Source organism: Podarcis filfolensis (genome assembly GCF_964270895.1).
Source record: "Podarcis filfolensis genome assembly, chromosome: 12".
NCBI lineage: Eukaryota > Metazoa > Chordata > Lepidosauria > Squamata > Lacertidae > Podarcis > Podarcis filfolensis.
In genome coordinates, this window is record NC_139614.1 from 28257633 (window position 1) to 28277397 (window position 19765).

The following is a 19765-nucleotide window of genomic DNA, read 5'->3' on the forward strand; positions in this document are numbered from 1 at the left end:
GCCTGAAATAGAAAGCTATGAGAAACCGAGTTCAGCATGGTTTCCTTTCTTTTCTTTTCTTTTCTTTTCTTTTCTCAACTTTATTTTTTGGCCCCATGGGAAGGTGACAAACTGGAAAGTCCCATGCAGACTTGTGGGTGCAGCTACTTGGTTCTGCATTACTACTGGTTAAGTATGAAGACTGCGAGCAAAATTTACAGGACAATTTTTGTAGGGGAGAAAGCAATTACTCAAACTGGAGTTTATCCAAGACCCTTGATCAATTGGCCAGTGTCAGAAGCCTGCGCTAAAGGAGCTGAAACTAGCACCTGGCCTCTGAGATATAATACAACTTAAAAAAATAAAAATCCCTCATGTTTAAGAAATTCAATTTTCCCATCGACTCAGTAGAAAACATTTTCTTTTTCCAGCGCACCTTTATACTTGGCTCCGTCCAGCTGATGCTGAGGTTATTTTGGCAGGTTATATTACAGTGCAGGCTGTGGATTTCCTTTTGTACACAACATGGATCCTCTCGTCAGCAAGTCAGTTTGAAACGAGAAGCCAACAGCACATTTACATTCCATTAAGTTAAGAGCTGCTCCCCAAACTCCTAGTGAGACAATTATTGGGAGTTCACTTATCACAGCTTGAACTGTCTCACTCCTCACTCATTGCAAGCTGGAGGGTTTTAATAACACTTTCAGCAGCGACACGCTTGGTCTTATGCTCCCCCCCCCCCACAAAAAGGTTCTGTGGCCTATCCTTTTATCAAGCAGATAAAGTTTTGGGTTGCCATGTGAGTCATTAGAGCTGAATAGTCTAATTTTTATGTTTTGCAAAGGGAGAAGAACAGCCATTGCTGTAACTTCTGGCACAACCTGAGATCTTTTTGCTCACATACTGCACAACCTGACCTAATTAGGCCTGCAGTCCTCTGCTCATTTTTCTGGGAGTAAGCTCTGTTGGACACAGTGGGACTTGTTTCAGCACCTGTATGCATGGAATTGTGTTGCACAGCTCATGCAATCCACCTTACAGACGGCATACTTTTTTCACTATGCCTACCCACTGTCATCTTTATTTATTTCTCCCCCGACTCCCCTTTTTGTGTTTGTGTTTTTGCTTAACATTCAACTTGAATACTCCATGTTCTGAGGGAATGTTGTTTCTCAGAAAGGTATTATGTTTGAGTTGCTCCATATGAGGGACGCTGGTGGCGCTGTGGTCTAAACCACTGAGCCTCTTGGGTTTGTTGATCGGAAGGTCAGCGGTTCAAATCCCCGCGACAGAGTGAGCTCTCGTTGCTCTGTCTCAGCTTCTGCCAACCTCAGTTTGAAAGCATGCCAGTGCAAGTAGATAAATGGGTACCACTGTGGTGGGAAGGTAAATGGTGTTTCTGTGCGCTCTGGTTTCCATCACGGTGTCCTGGTGTGCCAGAAGCAGTTTAGTCATGCTGGCCACATGACCCAAAAAGCTGTCTGTGGACGAACACTGGCTCCCTCAGCACCAGAACCCCATAGTCGCCTTTGACTGGACTTTAACCATCCAGGAGTCCTTTACCTTTTTTCTTTTCTTTACCTTATATGTGGGAGCAGTGGAAACCATCCTAAAGAAGCAAGCAGAAGGATTTTTACTCTTTAAGTGGCCCGTGGACATTTCACCCACTATGTTGTAAATAAAGAGTTCACTGACAGAATATAAAAGTGACCCATTGTCAGTGGATGAAGCTAGGTGCTTGCGCAGGTTGAATGAGAATCATCTCAGGGTATGCAGCAAAAAAAGTCCCTCCTCTAGAAGTAGATGTGAGATGGTGTAGGTCAATGGTTTAAACCATTTTCTTCCTTGCACTGGTTTTGCAATCCAAATGACACCCACACACACAAGCTGGGACCTACTTGTATTCCTCAGTGGGGAGTGGGAACTGGTTATTGCCAAGTGTCATAGCCTAAATCTAAATTAGGGCCTCCATTGCTTTAAATAATAAAAAAAAAAGCCCTGAGGAGATCCAATAACTGATCTTTTGCCGTTACGCTATATGGCTCTGATTTGATGATGCATTAGTGCTGCAGAATACTTGCCCATTTTGTACCCCCAGAACTGCCAAATTGGGTCAAAAGAGGTGGCAAATTAAGGTACTCTGTAGAGATTTGCTTCAGTTGAGATTATTTGCATATCTATTTGTATATCACCGTCTTGTTTATAGGGTCACTAAATCAGGCATTTTTGGTCCTTTAATTCAGTACAGTGATAACAAGTGGGTGCCTGGGGAATCTTTATTCACCCACGCCACTTTCCACAACACCAGGACTGTGGATTGCCAACTTCCCACTGAAGGACACCAGAATGATGGTCTGGATCTTGTGGATGGCCAACCCATTGCAAAGTGGCAAATTAAGGTAATCTCTAGAGATTCACTTCATATAGTCATATAGTGACTGAGATAATTTTTTTTAAAAAAACAAATCCCGCAGAAGTAAGCTGAGGAGGTGCACGAGCATAGCTTGCAAAATCATTTAGAAAATCATCAGAAGGCACACTATTGGGGGGGGGATGCACATTGTATCATAAAAAAGAAACAAGTTTTGTTCTCTGTTTATAATAGGTCACCCAGAGATATACCATTACTTCCCGTTATATCTTCTGCTTACCCCTACAGTATGTAGGAATCAAGTTTAAAATATGTAGGGATCTAGGTAGGATGTGCATGTTGTTAATCGTGAAACGCGCCATAATCCCCTTTCGGATGCTTATATAACTCACAGAACTGTTGCTCTATGTCTAAACAGATTTCTAATGACGGGTTCACTTATAGCAACCCTAAAACAGTGACATTATTTGATGGAGCTTGTCAGATATGCGACCCACAATCAAATGGCTTTTGCACGTTAAAGGCAAGTGTCTTATTTTTGTTGTTGTTTTGCTTTGAATATTTACAACCTCATTAGGGCTAGGAGATAAATCTAGCAGAGATGTCATCTCATTAAATGAAACGGAATAGATTAATCATGTACAATTTCAGCGGAGTGATCAATTAATTAGTCAGTTAAATATGCAATACACAATTTCTGGAGGGGCAACAGTGTTAATCCGTTATAGCTGTGAGTCTTGTGGCACCTTAATGAGTTGTTGTTGGCATCTGTCTGTCTCAAGAGATGATAGGGTGCTCCACCAGAGGTGAAGCCAAACCGCTGGAGAATCATAGTGCTTGCTGTGGCTGCAGAGATCGGTAACTCATAACTGCTGCCTCCTACGTTGTTTTTGCTGCATTAGCAGCGCCAAAGTGACCTCTCTGGAGTGTAAGCCCTAGCAGTGTGCATGGAGGTCCTGGGCTGCCCAGATGACAAGCCCCCCACTCTTGGCCTTGCTGATGTGATACAAGGGGAAGCAGAGCAATACGTTTGACAGGAGCTTGGCTGCAGGAGTTGCTGGAAGGAGGCGTACAAGACGTGATCCAACCATCTTGGGGACTTCACTCCAGATTTGTGTAGGGTTTGCTCCTCAACAAGGGAGCGAGTACAAATTTTTCCTTGGGGTTTACTCCCTTAAAGAGCAACACGTTTATTTATGGCATATGTATTCATGACTAGAGTCCACACCATCAGATGCATAGGACCAACAATACTGTCCTAGACATGTCTGCTCAGAAGCAAGCCTGATTGAGTTAAGTGAGACTCCCAGCTAAATGTGTAGGGATAGGAGCATCTGGGGAGTTCCCCATTGGCTAACAGCTCCAACCAGGATGGCCAATAGTGGTGATGGGAACATGAAACTTTTAAGGTTCACAGGTTGGAAGTAGGCAGTCTGTTACTTGTAATGCCTTACTTCCCAACTTTACTCATAATGCTGCTTCCCAGCTTCCTACTGGGTTGACTGGATTCATTCCAGAAATAACTTCTGATTGTTGGTTGTTTCCAGAAGGGAAAGTGCTCTCTTTCAGCCCTTCCTCCTCCTCCTGTCCTTAAGGTGTCTCACACATCTCTAGGTCTAAGAGGTTATCACAGCCATGACAATATCACTTCCTTGTGTGCGCTACTGAGTCTCACATCTCCTAAATTTGGGATGGGAAAACTATGGCCCTCCAGATGTTCTTGAACTCCGACTCCCACCATCCCTGCTCATTGGCCATGTGGCTGGGGATGATGGGAGTTGTAGTCCAGCATCTGGAGGACTGCCATTTCTCCAGCTCTGCCCTAGACCAATAGCAGAGCTACTTCAGAGCAGCCCTTGAATCAGCATAACACAGATTTTGTAGAAGCTTTGCACTGCAGAACATTGATGGATTGTCTCAGGCACAGAATGGTTTGCTTAAAAGATATTTTCTAATTAAAAACAGGCAGCTTCTACTTGGATGCAAAATGGTATTGTATTACCAGGTATCCACCAAAAAAAATTTGATATGAATAAATGTCATCATGCCTGCCCTGCCCTGGTTCCCCCAGACATTGCTAGACTACAAGTCTCACCATCCCTGACCATTGGCCATGCTGACTGGGTTTGATGGAAGAGTCCAACAACATATGGCTGGCACCAATTCAGGGAAGGATGTGGTAATTCTGTGCAAGTTTACTCAGAAGTAAGTCCCACTGTGTTCAGCAAGAATTCTTCCCAGGCAAATCTCTATGGTATTTGCAACCCAAATTCACAATCTGCTATAGAACAATACAATACAGCATTGAATTTAGTGATCCACTACAAAACCCTCCCAATAATTCAGATTCCCACAGTGGACTTTTGCGTGATCAAGAATTGAAACACCAAACTCAGTCGTTTCAACAAGGCACCTTGAAATCCTATCAGGTATGGACTACAAAGGATTTCCTGAATGCCCTACTGGAAGGCATGTTGTTTGTGCAAGAGCATGGCCATACTCGGTCCAGCCCAAGTTCTGTTCATTTTAGCGACAGTGGTGTAGAATACCTTTCTGAAGACCTGGCTTGTAACAAGTTGTGAACTCTCTGAAGCATGCAAAAATTAAATTGAGGCTGGGGGCATGTGAGAGTAACTAGTAGGCCACTGCTTTGACAGTTTGTGGCACACGAATAAACATGCAGGAAAAATATTCCGAAGTCTTAATGAATGATGTTTTATTTCTGCAAAGGAGAAAACATGCAACATAGATGGACTTTGTTACGGTGAAGGTGACACAAATCCTACAAGCCCTTGCTTACTCTGCAGACCGGAAATATCAAAGTTAACTTGGTCAGTTGCTGAAAGTAAGTTCTAATTAGTTATGAAGCTCACTGGTTCAGATGCCTAAACCTAACAAATGATTTGTGTTCTCAGATTCATGCACTTTTTCCATGTGCATACCAATGTTTACAGTAAACTGTGAAGGAGAGACACATCTCCAGAAAGTTGAGGAGGAGATACATATGACATGGAGCTGGCAGAGAGTCAAGTGTTACTCCTACAAGAATGGGAAACCTTTGGCCCTCCAGATGTTCTTGGACTACAACGTGTATCATTCTTTACCCTTGGCCATGCTGGGTGGAGGTGACTGAAGTTGAGAGTCCAACACCATCTTGGAAGGCCACAGGCTGTCCATTCTTGCCTGAGAGTATGACTTGTGAACCTTCTCATGAGAAACAGAAACTTCAGACGAAATTTGATATCTAGCAATTGCTTACCTTGAATCAGCTCATTTTGTTCCTAGCTGCCTGTGCCAGGATGATGGCTAAAGTTCATCATGGGTTCATTTTCCTGATGGATTTGTGCCATTTTGTTCTGTGGCGTAATGCTCTTGGGGGAGGGTGATGTTTATTGCATGTCAGTAGGTCATGAAATGTGTTTCTTCAAGACCTGTTTGCATCCATTGGCACCTGCAAACAGGTCTTGAAGAAACACATTTCATGACCCTCTGAATGTTAAAGAGCCTTGAGTTGGATCCAGACTAACTTAACTGATGTCCCATTGGTTTCAGTGCAACCTGCGATTAACTCTCTCCCATTGAAATTCCAGGAAATGCAATTGTGGTTGTATTTGATTCCTTGTATAGAGCAATGCCTGCCATCATGATGGGCACAGGCAAGTGGGAAGCAGGGAACTACTTTGTGCAGGAACTCACACACCCCAGTGAAATCCCTTTCAGCAAATGCTTAGAGCCGGTGTCATGGACTGGTTGCACAACTGTCCTCAACCTGGCAACCCCCAGGTGCTGTTGGACCCCCAGCATGGCCAATGGTCAGGGGTGATGGGAGTTGGTATCTGACAATATCTGTAAGGCACCAGGTTGGGGAAGGCTGACTTACTGCAATGCTTAATGAAAAAGCACAAGAGGATATCTCTGTTGGTAGAGAATGAGACTCTTAATCTCAGGGCTTTGGGTTTGAGCCCCACATTGGGCAAAAGATTCCTGCATTGCACTAGGTGATCCTCATGCTCTCTTTCAACAGCTCTATGATATGGGATCAAGTAAAGCACTGCGGTCAGGTGCACATTTGGTATAGGTCCCTAACAGTGGCTATGTACGTAGGTGGGGAACAGATCATAAAATTTCCTGATGTTATCCGTTTTTCCTATTTCTCACTTTGTGGCTGTTCCATTTATTTCCTTTCAGACAACCAGCCTCCTGTATTTCAAAATATGCAAGAAAGGCTGCAAACCTTTTACGGGGAGGATTTTGTGTATCAGTTCTCAGCAACAGACGCAGAAGGCTCTGCTGTCGTTTTCTTATTGAATTCCGGCCCACCAGGTGCCAGTCTTTCTCCCGCTGGACTCCTGATATGGAAGGCATTGTCAAAGAAGCCTGAGCTGTTTACCTTTTTCATAACGGACGACTGCAGTGCCGAAACCAAAGTTGCAATCGAGGTAATAACTATTGTGGTCAAATAGCCAACGCTAATTGCTATCATGCAGCCATGACAAGAGCTCCATTGCAAATGGAATATCCCATTCAAGAGTAATTATAGCCTGCTGTTTATTGGGCATGTTTTGTAGGTCAGCGTGAAACCATGTGACTGCTTAAATGGAGGGTCCTGTGTGACCGATACCAATTTCCCTCCTGGAAGTGGGAAATATCTGTGCATCTGCATGCCAGGATTTGAAGGTGACCTTTGTCAAGTGAATACCAATGACTGCGCATCCAACCCCTGTGGCCTTGGCAGATGTTTTGATGGAATAAATAGCTTCCGCTGTGAATGTATACCTGGGCTGCAGGGTGAATTGTCACTTATTCTACATTTACATAACAATAATTCAATTACATGCATGATTTCAGGCTCCAGTTTACTGTGAGGTTTATTTAAGCAGAACAAATATTTTTCAAGCATCACTGAGTTAGATCTTCGTGTACGCCTCTTCAGGCCAGTTAAAGCCAATGAGGAAGAGGGGTAAAAGCTTGGCTTTCAAAAAGCTTGTGTGGTTTGCAGATTACAGTGGAAGCTAGAATAAGGAGTTAGAAAGCACAGTGCAATCCTATACATGCCTACTCAGAAGTACCTGCAATTGAGTTTAATCCTACAGGATAGGGTACTATTGAATTAGTCCGCAGACTGCATAGAAGGAGAACAAAAAAATTTTTTTACATAAAATTCATTTTTTAAATTCCGCATAAATATATACATGAAATCATTTTGTCTTAAATCTTATCTGAAACAACCAAACATTAAGAATAAATAGGGGAGATATGTGTCCAGATGAATCTATATGATCAAAACTCAGAATCTCCATCACAGCTGTTTGAAATCAATCCCAAATAACTTTTCCTGAGGCTGGAGGTTTTTTCTGCAAAAGTGGCCATGTTCCCTTAAATGTATATGGAACAAATACATCATAAAAATCCCAGATTTGTGTTTGTTTGTTTGTTTCTGGAAAATCGAGGGCTTGCTGTCTCCCAAGAGTTAGGCAATGAACCAACGTTTGCTTTCTGTTTTGAAAATCTTTGTGGCTTTTTTTTTTGTGAGCTACTAGTTCCCGAAAAGGGCCTTTGATGCATGCCCGAATGTATTTCTTTCTGTTTAGGTAGACATTGCCAAAAAGACCCTGATGAATGCAAATCCAGACCATGCTTCCCTGGAGTAGCTTGCTTCAATACTATGGATTCCTATTATTGTGGTCCATGCCCCACTGGCCTGTACGGAGATGGGAAAAGATGTTATGGTAAAAAGCTATCCTTTTTTGGTCACCAAAAAAATCATATTTCATTTTATTTCCAAGTGTTTTGTTCATTGCACTAAGCCATGCTTAAAATATTGGATGTGCCTAAGGCAGAAACCTGTCTAATAATACTGCCCATATAATAGAAATTCATAGGACTTTCATGCTTGATAGCTGATTCTGTCTATATGGGATAGGAGACATGGTTTTGAATGAGAAAAGTTTTCGTGGAGAGGTTGAACGATTGACTTAAGTCAGCCTTCCCAAACCAGTTGCCTTCCAGATTTTTGGGGGAATAACTCCCATCATCCCTGACAATTGTCTGAGCTAACTGGGGCTGATGGGAGTTGGAATCAAACAACAAAAACAATAGCAGCATTTACTGGGTAAGAAACTAAGACTTTCCAAGAGAGGATCAGCACAGTGCGGTAAAATAATTGTGTCTGTATGTGTTTTCCCATATAAGCAACTTCCAATTAAATGTTTGTTTGTACAGTCCGTTACTCTGTGTGCTTGCAGAAGAAGTGCATAGAATCTTTCTGGCCACAGTTGGAATAGTGAGGCTGGCAGTGGCTGTAACCTGGAACATTGAACATTTTTCAAAAAGCCTAACAATTTTTTATGTAACCCTTTGGCTCTCCTTTAAATAAGCTATCTTTGGTTTGCTATCCCTTTGATTTGGGCATTCTTTTGTTTATGTCACAGCAGGAATAAAACCAACAAGTAAGGCTCCCTCTGGTCGTTTGACTCCAGAAGATGGATATAACAAAATAGACCCCAGTGAAAAAATCGGTGCGGGCAATAATCACGGATATAGCATTGCTGGTGCCCATACTGATGAAAATGTCTCTGGCAAGTAAAGAGCTCAGGTTTATGTTATTCATATATATTTTTAAGATAGAAGAACTGGGTGGGAGGCAAACATTATTAGAATTCCTTCTGATTTCTGAACATCAGAATGAACGGCATTGTATTCCTGGGGATATTCCATTTCTGAAAACGGAATGACATTTGCCTGAAGGAGTGTCTCCACCCCCATTGTTCAACCCAGACACTGAGGTCCAGCTCCAAGGGCCTTCTGGCAGTTCCCTCACTGCGAGAAGCCAAGTTACAGGGAACCAGGCAGAGGGCCTTCTCGGTAGTGGTGCCAGCCCTGTGGAATGCCCTCCCATCAGATGTCAAAGAAATAAAAAACTATCTGACATTTAGAAGACATCTGAAGACAGTCCTGTTTAGGGAAGTTTTTAATGACTGATGCTTTGATGTATTTTTAACCTTTCGTTGAAGCCACCCAGAGTGGCTGGGGAAACCCAGCCAGATGGGCGTGGTAATAATAATAATAATAATAATAATAATAATAATAATAATAATAATAGGCATGGCTGGCTGTAATCCTGAGCAGGTGCATTCCTCACTGAAACACTTTTTGCAGGCCCTAGTCTTCCTTTATGCCTCATTCTCATTACTCTTACTTTGCATAAGCTCTTGGCCTCACTCTTTTCTGTTTTTCTATCCATCTTGCTTAGGCTGTAGGTTCTGGAGAATGTATTATCCAAAGGAAGATGGACTGAAAAACAGGAAAGAATATGGAAAGGGTTTGTGTTGCGGCTCACTTCTTGTGCAGGCTACTGATAGGTAGATGCTAAGGAGTATTAAATTCAGGTTTATGTTTTACACTCCCTGCCAACTCTCCGTTACGTCTTATGCTCCCCGCCGACAATTCTGGGAGCTCTTGTTTGGGTTTAACGTTCTGTGTGTTTTTCTAGTAGACTTCTAATGCTAAGTACACCGCAGCAAGCACGACTGGAAAAATCCAGATATATGTAGAAGTCTACTTTCTTTTTTTACTTTTTTAAAACTATTCTCTTTGAAATGTAAATCTTGTAATAATGCTCTTGTGTCTGTCTCCTGTTTGTTTGGCAGGTTTCCTGCAACTGTCAACTGCTGAGGTTCCAAATACCACAGACTTCCCTCTTAATCCCACAGATGTTCCCAGAAGTTTCATTCCCACAGAAGTAGCCAACAGCAGTCCATCCGTTTCTGCAGCCAAAACAACTGCGTCTTCACATGTATTCATTTCCCAGAGCCCAGCTTTGAGAAAGCCTGTTAGTAGTGCACCCCCTGATTATGCATTAGGTGCCAGTACTGTAAACATCCATTCTGGCACCACAAAGGAAGAGTCAGCAGCAGATGCAGTAGGCTCTGCATCTAACACGCCACTTAGGAATAAAACAGTATTTCCTGAGAAGACGACAGTGGCACGAGAGCAGATCTATTCTCCCCTAGAAGCCAGCATAACACTGAGCAGCAAAGCTAACGTGACACTGATAACCAGCAAAGAACTGGGAGGAGGAAGTGGCCACAAATTCCAAAGGCCATTTGGCAAACCTAAAGACAGCACTTTGCAACCCACCTTTGAAAGGTTTGCTGTGACACTCCAAAGGCCTGGCACAGATCGAAAATCAGGCTCTGCGTCAACTGTTTCCCTGTTACTCACTTGTGCAGAGTCACCCTGTTTCCCCGGGGTTCCTTGTGAGCCAAGTGAAAATGGAAGCTTCAGATGCGGTCGTTGTCCTTTCGGTTATTACGGAGATGGTATTATTTGTAGAGGTACTGCGGCAACATATGTTTTGCTATTTTGTTCCAACATAATCCTATTTCCAGCAGATGTTCTTGCCGAACTTTTACAATGGCGGTAGAGGCCTGATATGCACATAACACAAAACTGTGGTTTATTAAAGTATGGTTTATTAACCGTTGCTTAGGTTTGTGTGTAAACCCAGCCCAGCATTGGTTTACTGTTAACAAACACGATGTAAAGCCATGTTTATGTTGTTGACTTAGGAACCTTTGATTATATGTGAACTCAGCACCCTTTACCATGGCTTGAGCACTCCACTCCAGAGGTTCACCAAACTACAAACACATGAGGCATGAGCAGCTGGAAACAAACTTTGGAGGAACAAACCATGTTTTGTTTGATTATCTGTGAAACAACTTATGGTTACCTCATGATTTTGCTTAAACAAGCTAAGGCTTATTGTTATGCGTGAACCAGACCATAGAGCTGGACAGCTTGCTGCTTCCAAGCTGCATGGGGTACACAAAAATTTAGGGTAGTTGCTGTTCTATGTGAAACTTTGCATGGCTGAGTTGTGTCTAAAGAGCAGTCATGGTGGGGAAGGAGAGGGGAGCAGGAGCGCTATCAACAAGGTCACAGAAATGGCACAAATGGCTCCCCAAATGCACATTCTGTTCACTGATCATTGCGTTTCGCCATATCTGCTGGTGGCCACATGTGATGGGGTTGCAGAACAACTTGAACTTCATAATTGCACAAATTGATGGAAAGTATAGTGTTTTCAAGGTCAATGCTGTTAGCTAATTTTGCATGCTAGGTATTAAAAGTAAATACCACAAACCAGATGAGTTACTGATCTTATTTTCCCTGTTTTTTCTCTCTCATAGCGATATGCAGGCATAACTGTGGTGAAAACATGGAATGTGTGGCACCCAATACTTGCAGGTGTAAGCCTGGTTACTCCGGCCGTAGCTGTCAGGCTGGTGAGTGATGCCTGTTTTATGCACCCTCTGCATTTAATAATATTAAATGGTACATCTAAGAATTTAATGTTGGTTTTATACAGCTCTGTGTCGACCAGAGTGCAAAAACAATGGGAAATGCACCCAGCCTAATTTATGTGAATGCCCCCCTGGATTCAGTGGCCCCATCTGTGATGAAGGTAACACTGGGCTGTCCTTTTAAAATTAAAGGATGACCCAAAATGCATGCTGAATGTCGGTGTCAAAATGGATTCTCAGAAGTTGCAGTGTCAGCTATTTCACTCCTACCAGAAAACAGCTGAAACAAATGAAAAAGTTGTATTTCGTGTTTATCACAATGTTCCCACAACAGCAGAAACTCTAGTGCACCACTCTTGGTCCTAAAGGTATTCCAAAGAACTGCAGCTGTACTGAGAATAGCAATAATGGCACCCTGCATGAGGCAGGCAACTCTTGTTCTGTTCTAACAGTTTGCTGCCATGTATCTGGTGCAAAGATTTGTTCTGTTGTAACTGGCCTTAGAATGGCTGGAATGCATGCATGAGTCACCCCCAAGCTCTTCTCAGTTCTGTTTGTGTCCTATTCCATCTTCCTTAATTCTACCCTGCATCACAGCTTTGTGTTATATTTTTGGTGTGATAAATGTGTAGGGAAGGTATAGTAGGGATATTGATGAATCTATCAATTGTTTTTTCTCTGTTTCTCATTTTTTCCACTTTTAAATGCAATTCACTTTTCTGCAGCAATTTGTATTTTAAAAAGAATCCTCATGAAAGTTTAACAGCATTTTAGGACAGATTTCACCTAATACATACATTCTCCCCCCTATGCAGTTTTTAATGTATGCCTTTTGGAAGGAAATTTCCTAAACGTAATGCATTAATTATGTTATTTTCAATCATGTGTGCACACTTCCCCTAATACACTTGTTTCTGCACCCATTAGTTGACTGGAGAACTGCATCACAAAATTTGGAGACATGCAAATTGTGGTTCGCGCATTGAATTGAAAAGCGCAGATTAGGAAGTTTCTCAGTAAAAGGCAAACAAAATCGAATTTCTCCCCACACCGCCCAGAATATACCTCCCAACTCTCCATCTTAACAATATCCATACACACAATATCCATACACACATATACTTGTCCTTAAAGACCCTATATTTTTGGAATCATAGTTCCCATGCCTGTTCATATGTATAAAGATGGATGTCAATGGTGGTCATTTTATTGATGGCCAACATTTTGACATATTGTCTAAATACACAGTACTCAGTGAAACATATCCCTCATGGCCAAATTAATGTTTCCTTTAGAATAGATAATCTAAAGGCCAGTGCTATTTTTCTGGAAAGAGAGGTGCCAGAACTCACCATGAACACCTCCCTTGTTCTCTTAGCCCACCTGAGAGGGGCCAGAACTGAGTTCAGGTGTGTTCTGGCTGAAAAAAGCCCTGCTAAAGGCCCAGCTCTCCCTCCAGGTTCTTGGTGAGGAGGAGGAGTAATATAGTAGGCCAGTTGTTTTAATGGTGAGAAGGAGGAGATGGAGTAAGTTATGGAAGATTGTAAAAAAAACACCAACATTTCAATATTGTGTTGCTTTACTGTATACAGTCTGCTTGGATTATATAACTCACCCTGGGATTGCTTGCCTGTGAAGCACAGGATGATAATGAAATAGCCCTTGGGGTCTTAAATCTGCCATGGAGCACATTTCCTGTCATTAAGCTACTTAGACCACTGTCAAAAACAAACATAGATTGAGTTCAGCACTGACCTTTACCAGTGTTGTCTCTGTTGATATCGTCAGAGTGATGCCTATTTATACGCATACTTAAGTTGGATCCCTGCTAAAACCAGGATATTCTCGATATTCCAAGAAGCAGCTTCAGTTGTTTCTTTAACAAGATGATGGCAATTTCAAATGGTTCGCAAGCAAACCTGAACTGGTTTTGTTCAAAGGCAGGATGAACTGAGATGCATTCTGTGAGTCTCCTTCTTCACAAGTTGTTGTCCTGCCTTTTGACCACTAGGTGGGGACATGGACCCAACATGATAGTTTTGCCAGTAACCAATGCAAAAATAGTGTTGTAGAAATCTTTTCTTTCTATTTTTACACCTTTTGTTTAAAAGTTTCTAATGTTAATTGATTTCTGGAACCGATATGTTGACCAGTCTCCCTTTCCGCCTCCAGCACATTGTGAGCCACCTTGCCAACATGGAGGGACCTGTCTGACCAGAAACCTTTGCACTTGCCCATATGGATTTGTGGGTCCACATTGTGAAACAAGTAAGTAATGGAATATGTGACAAACATATAAACAAAGCATCCTGGTGTAGCAAGATGCACATAGATAAGAGGTGCTATACCTTTCTGATGTTCTGTGCCCCAAAATAACCTCTTGGTGAATTTGTCAGAAGTAAATTATTAGTTTGCTTTTTTTCAAATCGACCTTCCTGATTTTTCCAAAGAAACTCAAGGCAACTAATCAGTAATATAATACAATATACTTTGCAATGATAAAAAACAGAAAAATACACCTATGACTTCTATTTAGCTCTTTGGATGGAGTAATACATACTAACAGCAACCTCTTTGATGTCAACAGGCCTGTTCTAAGCATGGTTAAGTCCCGATTCAGCTAAATATCTTGAGGTGTAGTTCTCGTTATTTTCTCTTTGTAAACCACTTTGAGGTTTGTTTGTTTTTACTATCGATTGGTGTGCAAATCTTATTAAATAAATATCATAGCAGAAAGACAATTGCAGACAAAACCTGGGAAATTATTTGGGTGTATATAGATATGCAATAAAGCTATGACAGCAACCCCCTTTTCCTCTACTAACTTCTGTTTATTTTGTTTCTTAAACATTGGTTGCTTGGTTTAGTGGTTTGCAATAGGCACTGTGAAAATGGCGGTGAATGTCTTGCCCCAGATGTCTGCCAGTGCAGGGTTGGCTGGAATGGACCCACATGCAGCACAGGTAAAAAAAGTATAGCCCCGAAGGCCATTTATTTGCAGTAAAACCACACACACACGTTGCCACCAAGAGAGACAAGATCAGCTCAAAAATGCTGAAATTACGATTGGTGATATGAAAAGTGGCAGGCTTTGAAGGACCAGCGTTAAGCTGGTTGTGGTAATAGATTTATTCGCACAAGTGTTAAGGTAGAGATGGAGAGGGAGCGGCTCCCACAAGAACTTCTGTCTGGAAAGCTTCTGTAGGAACCACATGGTGGAGCTCTGCTCAGTCTTCCTCTGCAGAATAACAGTCAAGGCTTCAATCCTACTTAAGGAAGTTATGGAAGGGGAATTTGCTGCTTGGATCTCTCCACTGAAGCCACATGAGCTCTTGCCTGCTCCTCCCCTCAGCAGCCCCTGGCTTCCTAGTTTAAACTGGGGTTTAGGGAGGTGGGTTCCAACCTTCTAGAGAGGCTTGTGGGGGAAGTCAGGGGTTGCTATAGCTTTGAAAATCAAATACTCTCTTATGTGTGCAAGAACAGCTTTAATAATATTTCATGCAGTTTCTTGTAGTCCTCACTGATTTTTTAAACACTGGGTAGGACTGTCACCTGGCCTCTTTTAAGCCACCCAACTAGGATTTTTCTTGTTTGTTTGTTTGTTTGTTTGTTTGTTTGTTTGTTCTATCCCCCCCCCTTGTGTTTTGTTCTCCCGGAAAAGGAGGGTGTTTTGTTGTTAATTACAGTTTCCATGCTAGTTGTGAAAAGCCTATATTTATATAAGCATATATTTATATAAGCCACCTATGCAAATAAGCATAGGTTATTCTTTTGTCTTTTGGCCTGGTAGATATAGCAGCCCTCCTTCCAAAGAACAGTTCAAAGCAAATTACACTTCAGTTATTTCTCCCATTACAACTTAGTTAAGTGACTTAAAGAAGTATTTGTGTGCAGTGAAATGAAATCACTACATGGCACACATGCTTAAATGTGTTTCCACTTAACCTTTAAAATGAAATACTTTTCTCTTCTCTCCTTGTCTTCTCTAGCTGTGTGTGACCCAGTGTGTCTCAACGGCGGATCCTGTATTAAACCAAACATTTGCCTTTGCCCCAATGGATTCTTCGGTGCCTATTGCCAGAATGGTAATTTTGTTGTGCTTATTTTAAAAGAAACGTACGATAATTAATGGTTCCCCCCCCACTTCTATTTTTCAAGGAAGAAAGATTGATAGAATGGCTCCAAATGGTTCATATAGCAGGCACAAAGGGCATTGCGATGGGGTGGTGACCCCTTCGTCTTTGCGGTGGACCCCACAACTTCTGTGCCTCCGTCCATTTCGGTTATGGGCAGTCTGCACAAACCAGTGCTGGCAGAACATATAATTAGCACATGCAAATTTGTGTCATGGACCACTGCTCTAAAAACACCCCTGGTAGGGATAATGTAGCTTATCGTGGTCCGAGCATTGGGCAAACCCAAGCACTTGGTCAGAATTTGTAGGAGCTGAAGGACAGCAATTTGTTGCAGAAGCACTGCTGGATCCATATGGAGGGTTTCAGTGCCATCAGGTTTCAGCCTTTCCCATTTTAACCGTATTGTGGCAGGGCAGCTGGGGGCAGGTCTCAACTCCAGCACCATTCATCATATACGACCCAGTTTATACATGATCCACAAAAGGGAACACTGCCCCACCTTTGATCTTCATCGGATTGTGCTGATGGGGAATGAATAGGCCTAGGTGTGGACAGTCAGTAGTTGCAGGCAGTGGCGTAGCGTGGGGGGTGCAGGGGGGGCCGGCCGCACCGGGCGCAACATCTGGGGGTTAGGGTTAGGGGGCGCAAATCCACGGGTTAGGGGGCGCAAATTACTTGCCTTGCCCCGGGTGCTGACAACCCACGCTACGCCACTGGTTGCAGGCTTCAGAGCAGCAGTAGCTGTTCTAATTAAGAAGCTGGAGAGAACCGATCAGCTCCCCTTCTCAACCCGCAATGACGAGAATTTCAGATCTAACTAGATCAGGGGGTGGGGAACCTTTAAAACCCCGTGGGCGGCATTCCCTTCTGAAGGTCACACAGGTAGCTTACATTAGTGGCCAAAATTGTGGAAACCTTTTGGAAAAAGTGTATTTCTGAGGTTTGATGGCTCATAACACTTTTTTTGAGTAATACCATAAAATTATATATCAATGGAAAGATAAGTTAATGAAGAATGTAATGCAATCAAGTTTGTCCAATTATCTGTATTCTATCCAAAGTTATAGCCAAATGACTAGAAAATGGAACCACAACTTGCTTAGGTTGATATGCAATTGCTTTCCTTCGTTTGAATGTAGCCAATGAGCACGAGTGTTTAGAGAGTCAATCAGGTGTTATGAAGCATCAAACCTCAGAAATACACTTTTCCCCAAAAGGTTTCCACAATTTTGGCCACTAGTGTGCTTGTGCTCACACACCCCTCTGTGCCCTCCATCCTGTGAAACCAGATGCATGATCAGAGTTCAAGGACACATTCCAGTCTGGCAAAAACAGGATGTAAAGGGGAGCCAATGAGGGGATGTGGCCTGCGAAGAATCTGGAGGGCCAAATACAGAAGAGTTGAGGGCCGCATCCCGCACCCCTTCCTAAGGTGCCTTTTCCCTGTAGAAAAGAAAATGAAAATAATAGGCCCCTCTGCTATGCAGCACTCGAACCACTGCCTCACTTCTCTCTCTCTCTCTTGTCTTTAGCCATCTGCAACCCTGCCTGTAAGAATGGCGGCCACTGCATGAGAAACAATGTTTGCGCCTGTCCTGGAGGCTATGGTGGCCGACGGTGTGAAAAAAGTAAGACTGCTTCAATAAAAAAAATGCTCTCGCATCTCAACACGCCGACTTGGGGCGATGCCAGCAGCTCAATCGCGTGTGCTGAGCGTTTTCTTGTTGTTCTTTGGTTTCAGGTGTCTGTGACCCAGTATGCATGAACAGAGGAAGATGCGTGGGCCCAAACGTTTGTTCCTGCCCATCGGGCTGGAGAGGCAAAAGATGTAACACTCGTATGTATTACTCTCAGCTGCTTGGAAAAGGAGAAGCCTGTTAAATTGGGCGTATAAAAAAGGCTCTCCGTCCAAGCTACAGCAATAAGTAGCATTTAATTTAGATTTGCTTGTAACTGGAGGGCATCTTTCCACTGCTGCTTAATGTGACCCTGAGGGTTTTCCTGTCTAAATGATGGAAGCAGGTCTTAGCTTCTGCTCCAGAATGGCATGCTCAGATTTCCTTGTTTATCTCCGTTCTTAAGCAAACAGGCTTTGAATGCTCAACTTAGTATCTCACTGGCACAGCATGTCTCCCTCAGTCTTTTTGAAGCATTACCACAGTTCTGGGAGACAAATTCCCATTTCTCCTCTAGAAGACATGAGGCTGTAGCTTGATTAAACTAATGCAAATGAGGTCAACATTAGGTTGCATTAATTTCATATATAAAAAGCCGGCAAATGCCATTGCCAAGAGTAGCAGACAGTTGTTAGAATTTGCCTAAGCTCGCAGAAAACTATCAGGGGTGGGAACACATCAACATGGCAGGCAGATTAAGCAAAGGTATATCTTACAGTTCCCAGTACCATTTGTTCATTGTTTGCGCAGATATTGAGCCATTGAGGGTATTCACACTTCTCTTTCTACGCATGCCTTTCTTGTACAGCTATATGCCTTCAGAAGTGCAGGAACGGGGGCGAATGTATTGGACCAAGTACTTGCCATTGCCCCCCAGGATGGGAAGGAGTTCAGTGTCAAACACGTGAGTCAGATGTAATGTTTGGATTACAGTGGAGGGGGATCGGACCACAGGTGTTTTTATAGGGCTTTTAATAGCTTGTTCATCCAGAGCTGCACCATATGAACTGGTCTTTATTAAAGTAACTTGAAAGAGAGCATTCCCTGCAAGATCAGGTACTTTTGCCTCACCTTCCATTCATCCCAGGGTAATCAGTCATGTTTAAAAACAATAGGGCTTTTATGTCTGATGGTCAGAAATGTCACTTCCATGGAATGTAGGAAACTGCCCTATACCCAGCCAGATTTTTGCCAATCTACTTCAGTATTGTTGTTTTGAATTCAAACTGTGGCTTCTTCTTTGCAGCTGAGGCATGACTTTTCAGTCACCTGCCAATGTCATACACAACATAGGGTGACTGACAGATGGAGAGCCCTTCCACCTGTCAAAAGTGGTTTTTGGAGGGCTAGCTACTTCTGGATCTTCCACATGTGCACAGTACCTCCATCTTCCCTAGGTGAACAGTGGTTCCTGCTCTTCCTGAGGCACCTCAGCCAGCTGGAGTTAAAATTGCGCCCTTACACATTAAATTCCTATTCCTTTCCTAGTCTTTATTATTGGCAAAAATAAAATCCACACTACACCCTTTTGCTATTGCTTCCACTAGCAAACAGGCTGCAATCCACATATTACCTGCCATTTTACAGGATTGCACCATCAAGCTTTCCTAAAAGCTACACAGTTGTATTTGTTAGCAGTCTTTTTACCCTGATATCTCTTTTATATATTCACCAGCCCAGTACTGTATTTCCCTACAGTCTCATCAAATAGGTCTAAAATTAGCATCTCCAACACTGTGTCATAGGAAGTCAATACATACATTTTTTTCACAGCCTTTGAGGAGTGTGATATCATTTTTTAAATCGTCTTATAGGAGTGCAACATTCATCAAATGACTGGGCCATTAGCAGAGCCACACACTCTTGAAAACGTTGCTTTGTTGCTCTATATTTATGGGCCATTTGGAAACAGAATGAGGGATGCCTTTCTGACCAATGCTTTTTATTGTTGTTCTGGTTTTGTTTTGTTTTTGTTTTTTGCACTATCTTGCTGAGCTGTGGCATCTAAACACATGCTTGTGCACCCTAAGAGTTACTGCAGAATCACCAGGGGCTCTCTCATCGACAGACAGGTTTTGTTTTGATTGCCAGATTAAAACACATGCACACATGTATGTTTCAGCCACGTGCAACCGGAAATGCCTATATGGAGGTACATGCATATTGCCGAACGTATGTGCTTGTCGTCCTGGCTACATGGGAATCACATGTGCCAAAAAAATTCAGGTAATCATAGTACAAATACTCAGTGCTTTCAAAAGATGGAAGAGGTTTAGGAAGAAATTAAGCTGCATC

The 19765-nt window shown here is 42.6% G+C and overlaps 1 protein-coding gene across 4 annotated transcripts in view; it reads left to right on the forward strand.

Annotated features, from left to right (window-relative positions):
- The window catches only part of VWDE (von Willebrand factor D and EGF domains), a 44307-nt gene that overhangs the window by 22792 nt on the left and 1750 nt on the right, over positions 1–19765 (forward strand). Inside the window, exons 14-29 of one of the 4 annotated variants that reach the window (XM_083578440.1) lie at positions 2223–2378; positions 2769–2873; positions 5081–5195; positions 6539–6789; positions 6919–7138; positions 7942–8079; positions 8782–8928; positions 10000–10686; positions 11545–11640; positions 13831–13926; positions 14526–14621; positions 15648–15743; positions 17327–17422; positions 17536–17631; positions 18279–18374; positions 19593–19696. In XM_083578440.1, coding sequence (XP_083434566.1) covers positions 2223–2378; positions 2769–2873; positions 5081–5195; positions 6539–6789; positions 6919–7138; positions 7942–8079; positions 8782–8928; positions 10000–10686; positions 11545–11640; positions 13831–13926; positions 14526–14621; positions 15648–15743; positions 17327–17422; positions 17536–17631; positions 18279–18374; positions 19593–19696 — 2595 coding nt within the window. Of the gene's footprint in view, positions 1–2222; positions 2379–2768; positions 2874–5080; positions 5196–6538; positions 6790–6918; positions 7139–7941; positions 8080–8781; positions 8929–9999; positions 10687–11544; positions 11641–11723; positions 13032–13830; positions 13927–14525; positions 14622–15647; positions 15744–17326; positions 17423–17535; positions 17632–18278; positions 18375–19592; positions 19697–19765 lie in introns of those variants that run through there. The other 3 variants (XM_083578441.1, XM_083578442.1, XM_083578443.1) reach the window with 3 other exon arrangements.